General features: G+C 38.4%; 1 protein-coding gene across 1 annotated transcript; it reads right to left on the bottom strand.

Annotated features, from left to right (window-relative positions):
* Positions 1 to 3,617: 3,617 nt before the first annotated feature.
* Positions 3,618 to 7,686, bottom strand: arid6 (AT-rich interaction domain 6). Its single transcript, XM_077621869.1, has 6 exons — positions 7,404 to 7,686; positions 6,470 to 6,632; positions 6,229 to 6,281; positions 6,015 to 6,112; positions 5,780 to 5,939; positions 3,618 to 5,478 (listed from the first exon to the last, which is right to left on the bottom strand). The coding sequence occupies exons 1-6, from the start codon at positions 7,410 to 7,412 to the stop codon at positions 4,210 to 4,212; spliced, it is 1,752 nt and encodes a 583-aa protein (XP_077477995.1). The 5' UTR covers positions 7,413 to 7,686; the 3' UTR covers positions 3,618 to 4,209.
* Between the last annotated feature and the right edge of the window lie 855 nt (positions 7,687 to 8,541).

The raw sequence follows: 8,541 nt of genomic DNA, 5'->3' as shown, positions 1-8,541 counted from the left end.
CATATTGCCTAAATATTGTGGAGAAAAACATCAATTAAGTAGTAATAAATAAAAGCAATTAAAAAAAACAGTAAAAAATAATAACCTAAATGACTGATGATTAAAAAAAATAATTGAAATTTGGAATAAATTGATGGGGAAAAAAGCAGACATTCAATAGTTTGGCCCATGTGTATTTTATTTTGTTTTACAAATCTTTTATGACCTCTCATTACTCTTTGGTTTCCATTGCCGACAATAGTCCCCCAATTCATTTTATCTCTTAGTTTAAATTCATTGGATAACCCTTTCAATAGATGTTTTTCGATCTCAATTTCCCTCTTTTACTCTCACAGTGAATGAGTGATCACGTAACAGTTAACAATATTTTTTCCTGGGTTCAAGTGTTCAATTACAAAATGATAATTTCCTCAAAAGTATGATGTGCTCCTGAATCTTGATCTATTTTGACAGAAGCATGTGACACACATTTTACTTAGTGCTATATTCAGTTTACCACATGCACATTGCAGATCTTGCGATGTTGCCAGGGAAGTTTGTCAACAGAAGTTGACTCACAATCAGGATTGGTGAGATTGGCCGATAATAAGTGCCAAAAATAAGTTTGCGTGATTAGATGATCCGGATAGTGTAAACACCTCATAAGTTCCTGGTTACAATACGTTGAACAAACTTATCAACATTCAATTTTTGGGAGATTGAAACAAACTAATTGGAAAAAAAAGATAGAAACATCTTGTAAACGAAGAATAAGGAAAAGGGGAAGATAGGTCGGCTCGGGGTGTGTTAACGTACGATGAGTAAGCAGTGTTAGTGTCAAAAATTAACCTGCTGTCAAAATAAAAATCTTGCCTACATACTCCTCATAGATTTCATAATCTAATGAATCAGATTATTGTTTTGCTTTTATCCTCACAGTTAAATACCTAACTAAAATGACTTTAAAAAAATAACTATTTTCCACTCCTTTTTCAAAAATAGCCTTACATGTTTCAGCCTTTGTGGATGATTACACAACAAGAAAAATAAATTCACAAACAAGTGATGACGCATTGGATTCATCGAAATATTATATCAATTTGGGTTTATGTAAGAGCATTGTTTGATGTTCTTGACTCCAAATCATAATTTGTGGTAAATACACTGCCTAAAGTTCAAAATGGATTGGATGTCTAGTGCCGTCAATGCATGCAATAAATCATATGAATGCCCTCTAAGTGTAAAAGGTATTATGGAGATATGTTTTCATAATTTTCCCCTGCCGATAAATATCTCTGTTCACAAACACTGCTATCAGTGGAACATATTTCGAATACTTGATGTTGAGTGCGATAAGAGAGGATTTTTGGGGGGTGGTTATTTATTTATAACTATTGTTGTTGTATGCAATTGCCTCGGTACCGAAACAAAGAAACTCACTGAAGCTTAAAATATGGTTTGGAAAAAATTCAGAATGATTACATATTTTTCCAACTGACAAAAAAAGTTTGCAGTTTTAAAATAACTTTGGATTAGGTTGTAAAGATTATAATTTTTGGCACTTTGATTTGTTTATAAGGACATGAGACACATGTAGTAAAAGTACCCTAAGGTTTAAAATCTGCAAATTTTGACATAACTGTGAATATGTTATTAATTATTTATCGGGTTATGGTAAAATGGTAGAGTCAAATTCAGTGGTATTTTGAACCTAGTCATATTTTCAAAGTTAAAACCTATAAGAACTTTAAATGGCTAATACATTCACATGCAAAAAAGGTAATATCAGCCAGGATTTATCATTTGGTTTATATTGATATTGACATTGACATGGGCTTAAAAAAAAACAAAGTTAACAATGAAAAGTAGGCAAATGAATTTTTAAAAAACACAATTGCTGTATAGATTATTAGACTGTGGTGACAGTTGGTTGGATTCCAGTGGGAAAATCTACTCTAAAACCCCACCAAAATATTGCTATTATAAACAATAGGCAGTTTGCCGTTTAACTCGTTCCCATAGAAGAGACTTGTATCAAGCTTTTATTACGTATTTGCGTCGGTTTCCCCAAGATTGGCCTCTCTGAGGCAACATGGCAATTAAGTCAATTAAATAAAAGGTACGAGCTGTTCTTCCAAACAATTCCAAATGCCACGAAGCTGGTTAATTATGACATTTATTTATAATTGTTTGCATTGTTACACACTGTCATCGTGACACTCTTTGCCTGAGGTGCCATCACATTATACAAAGGAATTTCTTGTCCGTTTCCCCAAACTTATTTTAAAGAATCTAATGGAACTCCACCAAACACAAATTCAAAATATGTACATACAATTTCATCACTCTTATAAGTCACATAAACACGCCCTGACACTATTTTTAATCGGGCACAGCCTTGGCTCGTGATTCCGGTTTTCTTTCCATAGTTTACATCGCATTTTATGGAAGAGAAAGAAGTGTATTGTGACTGCACTTGGAAGCTCGTCAACTATTAGTTAATTACAGGGCCCTTTTTATGTTGCCCACATTGCACACACACTAAGCACACTAATTACAGGTATCATAAAGGGCGCGGTGCACAATTGCTGGATTGATGCTGAATAACTTTAATGGACTTCATGAGAACAAATCTCCAGCTGCACCCTTGAACATTCTCATTCCTCCATGACATTTAAAATTCAGGCTATTAATCCACCCCTTATCACATTCACCCCGCCCTGAATTTTCATTCTGGAAACAGCTATCGTCAGATGAAATTGACACGACACTAATACATAGAGGCTTAAATACGACTGGCTGAAAATTACAATATCCACTGTACATACATTTTGAATTCATGCTTAAGAAATATCAGAGAATGTACATTATTACTTTTAATATTGTTATTTTGGTCCCCACTCACTTCTACTGGGAATTACTATCTCGAATGTAAGAATATACTCTTTTATAGGTGACAATGTACTTTGTTTTGAAGGTAAATTTAGTTCCTAGTTTTAGTGATTTAGATGTGGATAAGGATCACTATTTTTCTTATTGATATTTTTTCATTCAATGCTTGTCAGTCTAATTTCAGTTGGAAATATGGCATCAATGTTTTCAAATTGCCAATCTTTGCCTATGCTAACAAGCAAAATAGTACTTTTTGTGAATTAGTTTGTTCTAAACCTTGCATCAAATTAGTGTATTATGCTCCCGAGGCCAGTTTACCCAGAGAAAACCCACGTAGGCAGGGGGGAAGAACACACAAACTTCAAAGGCGGACATTCTAACCAGTCGGCTGCCTTGTCTAGAATCAAGTTACCAAAAAAATCCCAAGACAAACATACCCTCAGAGGGAGTTACCGCAAATGTAAGAAACCTTTGTAAAAACCCAAAGAACAAAAAAACACATTCATTTTGCACTTGTATGCTTGGAACGCAATGACGTTCTGAAGGAGCCAAACCAATGGGCTGTTTGTGTGCTGATGAAAATCCCCAAATTACAATGCAACTATCAATTAGATAAGGTGATGATAGTTGCTTTGCGATGCATCAGTAATTAACAGGGTACATAATAATTACCTGTCACTGAGCGAGTTTAGCATCTTTATGGTAGGCCTTTGATTTTCGGTTCCCGTGAGAAAGACACATGAAAATGACTAGAAATTAATATTTTATTGGTATCAATACAAACTTAGATTGAGTTTTCAACTCAGCAATTGCAATGTTCACATTTGTAATTGTCTGATGCTCAACTATTACAGTTAAAATAATAAAAATAAAATAAAAACACACTTTTTTTTCTTAATACTACATTTCTACCCACTCACTGGACTGTAAAGTATTTGCTACATTGCTGTTTTCAGTGCAAGGCATTTTAAAATGTATTTTTTCTGCTCCTAGATACAGATGATGTAATATTAATGCCATCTTGCAACTCTAGTTATTTGCATCCAAAGGCATTGGCAAACCAGTTCAGGCTTTATTTACATCATAGAATATACATACGGTTAACCCGTTAATCCATGAGTGTAGTTTTTTTTAAATCCAAAATGTGTTTTGTTTTACAGTTTAAGAGTCAATGGTTACCCAAGATCAGAAAAAAAAAATTATGGGTATTGTAAAATCTGGTCTTTGTACTCATTGCTGCTCCATGTTATAAAGTCACAGTTTTTGAAGGCTAATTTAACTTCACGTGTTGGACGTTAGCAGTAAATGACAATATTTACATGTCCTTCATATTGAGTGTCACGTGGAGCTGGAGATGATTTTTTTTAACTTCATCACCTCTTCACTAGTAAGATGCAGCGTTGAATTCATTGTGGTTGATGACAAGTTGTTCATCTCTGTCGCCTTCTTCTCCGGATCGGCGTCTCTGTGACGGCTTGTTGTCATAGTCAGGTCCTGCGGAATTGGGCTGGGACTCTGCGGCGGTTCCTTGTCCTTGGTAGAGGCCTCCCAATAAGAAAAGGTTTTGGGCCCACTAGATGACGTAACTTCTGGATGGGAAAACTGAGAAGCCTCCAGACTGCCGCTGGGTTCAGAAGCGCTAGAGGAAGGCGTAGGTGCCGTGTAGCCGGCAAAAGAATTCTGACTACGGATGTGATGCAGAGCAGACACTTTGTCGGTGGACTTTGGGCTTGGCGCTTTTCTGCTTGGCACCTTGAGATCTTTGATGTTTAGCTGATGAAAGTTTGGGTGAAATGCTAATGGTGCTGGTGGCACGTTCTTGCCTCTTTGCGCCGCCTCCTGCAAGAGGTGAGGTAGCATCTTGGCGTCGACGGTAGCGCCAGGCGGGCCGTACGTCCGCAGCCAATTGTGGAACACCGACAGTGGGATCTCGATCTCCATTTTTCCGTTGTTTTCGCGAGGCGGGATGGGTAGGATGTGACTGAGGTTTCGTCTGTCCGCCACTGAACTTTCTTGATCTCCTGTCTGACTCCCGTACTCTATTGGACTCTGCTTGGTCATGTAGATATGTTCGTTGTCGCTTCGCATTTTTAGGGCAGTGTCATACTCTGGGCTACTGCTGGAAGTCAGGTCAACCACGTAGTCCTCCCTGGGTTTGACCTCCACTGTAGCCTCCTCATCCGCCTTCGTTTTCCTCTCTCCCTGCGAGTACAGTTGCTTGTACAGCGAGGAGGGTGTGTTCAGAAACTTTGGGGTCTTGTGGGCCAGGGGCGGGGAGAATGAGGATTTGGGATTCTTCTCCACCATTTGACTTTCCGCTTTAATGCTAAGGTTGAGGGGCTCGCTCAGTCCAGAACAAGACTTGTACTGCTCGGATAGGAAGCGCAAGTGCTCCAGGGGCCTCACCCCATTGGCCGGGGCCGGACCGCAAGGGGGAAAGGGTAATTTGGGCGGGGGGACTATCTGAGGTCTCTGTGAAGACAACATGGAACCGGACATGGGGACATAAGGGGGCAAAATGGGGGGGCCCGGTTGATAGTAATGGGGTGGGTGGAGTTGGAGAGGAAAGATGTTGTGGTGAGGACCTGGTGGGAGGTTGGGATGATTCTGTGGACGTAAAGTGGAAACGTATAAGTATGATGATGAACCAGTTTAGTGGGTCTGTTCTCAGTCGCCAATGCCATTTAAATGTTTGCTTTGATCCCCTTTCAAAATGATGTGAAAGGTTTATTGAATAGAGAACGGTTTAATTTGGTTGCTCAACAGAATGGCAGCCATAAAAACAAAGGTAGTAAAATTAGTAGTTGTCTCAGAAGATGGCGTCTGATGATCTGATTTACCGCCCTTAAATTAATTAAATAGGCATAAGTAGTTTGTCTCCCCAAATTGAAATAATCATATGACCCACCTGATGGTGCAGCGGCAGTGACATCATCTTGCATTTAGCCGGTCTGGGACCGTCCATGTCCTCCACGCCGTATCCGTGATGGTGGTAGTGCTCGACCGCATGTGGTGACACCAAGGTCATCGGCATTCCCTTCAGGTGGCACTCGTACGCCAGCAGCAGCCTTTTTGGGACGCCCCAGTAACGTTAGAATCTGACACAAAAGAGTGCACCCATTCTAGTGCCCTTTTTGACTCACTTTTCGTAATGACGGCGGGTGCAGGTGGCGGCGCTCGTGCTGCGAGGGTTCCCCCCAAGCGAGTTGTAGACCTGCTTCCAGAGCTGCTGAGCAGTCACCTACCCAAACAAAATCTCGTTCATCTCTCAAAGCTTTATTTGTAAATTCAACTTTAGCCACATGAGTCATATGAAGCTATATAAATAGTGTCAGGCAACCATAATCTAAAAGTCACCTGGTGGTAGCCTCCCAAATCCCTGACTGTCTTGAACATCACAAATAGGTCAACTGTGGAGAAACAATATAAAACATTTAGGGAGGTCAACTTCAGTAGCATAAATCAATTGTAGCGGTAGAAAAAGGTTAAAAGATTGATTTTAGGCCTTTTCAGTTGGCATCAGAAATGTTTCACATGTCCATTTTTTTTTCTTATGTCTCATGCCAAATTTATGACAATTCCAAAATGCCTTAATTACTTTGTTTGAAGCCCAAATGAGGAATCCTCTCAATGGGCGTATCTCGCTTCTTCATGAAAAGGTAGAGATTCTTCAGGAAGGCCTCTTCGCTCATGCCAACCAATTCCCTGCGGTGGTCCTCCAGTACCCCTGATACTCGAAGGTGAGTCTTGGCAACGTGTGCCTGAGAAAAGAAAGAGGCAATATTAAGTGTTTGGACAAAAGGCCCATTGTTCTGGTTCTTACTAAGAAATAAGCATCAAACATAAATCAGGTGTGAGACAGCTGCAATGTTGCTGCATCAATGGGTGCTTTCATTGGTTATTCATCGCCCTTCAGGAATTTTGCTGGTATGTAACTGCTATTTGACTCCATTTAAGCCACGTGCAAACCCCAATTTTCAGCAAAAGAATAGAACAAATGAAACCCTCCTCAAACCCAACAATCTATAATCCCAAACCTCATGACTAAACCCAAATTTTAACCAAAAATCATGATCTTTTTACCCAAATTGAAATTCCTGCAATGTTCCCCAAAATTCAAACTCTTACCAAATAATAAACCCCAACCTTGACCAATCAGAACCTTCCTTTTCTCCCATTTTTTTTTTCATAAAACGTAAAATTGGTTTAATATCATCCCAAAAAAATCAAAACAATTATTGCTCCCCACACTGTCGTCAGTTGTTTTTTGTTTTTTTGTCGCTCTAAATCCAAAATTCTTGCTCCAAATCACGAATATCAGAACAAATCTCAATTTATCTGTAAACATTTTCGGAAACAGTGAAGAAAAAATCGATAAAATTGTCCAGTTACTTCAATCTAACGTTTGCCGTTTATTGTCAAATTTGATGGACCAGACGAAGAAAAAAAATCCAAAATTTCGACTGACCTGAAATTCAATTTTCTTATTAATATAATAGGACAAAAAGTCACGACAAACTTCCTGGACTCACCATTTCCATCACGAACAGAGATGCTGGTTAGTCAGCACCGTGTGCCATCCAAAACCAGAGCAATTCACAGAAACGCACGCTAGTCTCGGCAGTCGTTTGCAAATATTTGACGGCACGACTGAGTGCGACTACTTTAACGCATTGCTGAGATTTGGACGGTTCAACCGGTCCGACCGGCTCCCAAACGACTGCCGGGCCAAAATTGGCCGCGTGGCGCAATTTTGCAACAGAACTCGCCTATAGCGGTTGGATTGGCGTTGTTCGCCCCGCATTGCGCTCATATTGTCACGGGAAAGCGTGAAGGTTTGATGAAATGTGAAGATATTTTGCTGATGGAAAAGACAGATGGCTACGCCGATTCTTGGTAGGGTAACGTGCCCTGTCATGTAGTCATATTAAGGATGGCAATTATCCTCGCATAAACAGGAAATGCCGCATTTCAACAGCTCCCGTCTCTTTTCGTTTCGCTGGGGTGAGATTGTATAAGACATTCGGTTGCTAATTTGATTGTTTAATTTGTCATAATTAGCCGCTTTGAAAAAAAATGCTGAAAAAGAAGAAGAAAAAAGCATTAATTTTTGGATTTCTGCCAAATGGTGACGTACTGCTTAGATCGCAATTGTAAAGAAAAGAATAAAAAATACTTGACTGACTGGCAGTTATGCAGAAGTTTGACAAAGTGATGAAATACTAATTTGTTGATTTTGGAGAGTTTAGTTGGATGTGAAGTGATAATCATAGTTGGGTTTGTGGGGGATTTCATTAGTTTTGATTGAAATTAAAATGTAGAATTTATAGATCTTAAGAAATGGTTGTATACTTTTTATGCTGTTATGTTATTATCAATGAATCGAAATAAAGACTTAACAAAAAAGAAAAAAGTAGAGATGAGAAAAAAATATCAATGAAAAGATACTATTTCAATTTTAAATCAATGATATTAAAAAATGAGTTAAACAAGTGAAAAAATAAAGGAATTAGGATAAAGTATTTTTTGACAATTACGATAAAAAGTACAATAAAAATAGGAAAGAATAAAATAAGAATTGGTTTTAAAGATAGTGTTTTTTAAAATTCAAATTAAAAAGAATAATGACAAATTTAAAAGTGGGGGAAAATGAAAAAAATACATAAAAGA

The sequence above is a fragment of the Stigmatopora argus genome, chromosome 16 (genome assembly GCF_051989625.1).
Source record: "Stigmatopora argus isolate UIUO_Sarg chromosome 16, RoL_Sarg_1.0, whole genome shotgun sequence".
NCBI lineage: Eukaryota > Metazoa > Chordata > Actinopteri > Syngnathiformes > Syngnathidae > Stigmatopora > Stigmatopora argus.
This window is presented reverse-complemented; position numbering and strand designations above follow the sequence as displayed.

Excerpts from the sequence above, each read along its gene's own strand:
- arid6 (XM_077621869.1), bottom strand. Across the intron at positions 6,282-6,469 it reads TCATTTGGGCTTCAAACAAA|TTGACCTATTTGTGATGTTC; the intron begins GTAATTAAGGCA and ends GTTTCTCCACAG. Across the intron at positions 5,479-5,779 it reads CACTGCCGCTGCACCATCAG|AATCATCCCAACCTCCCACC; the intron begins GTGGGTCATATG and ends TTACGTCCACAG.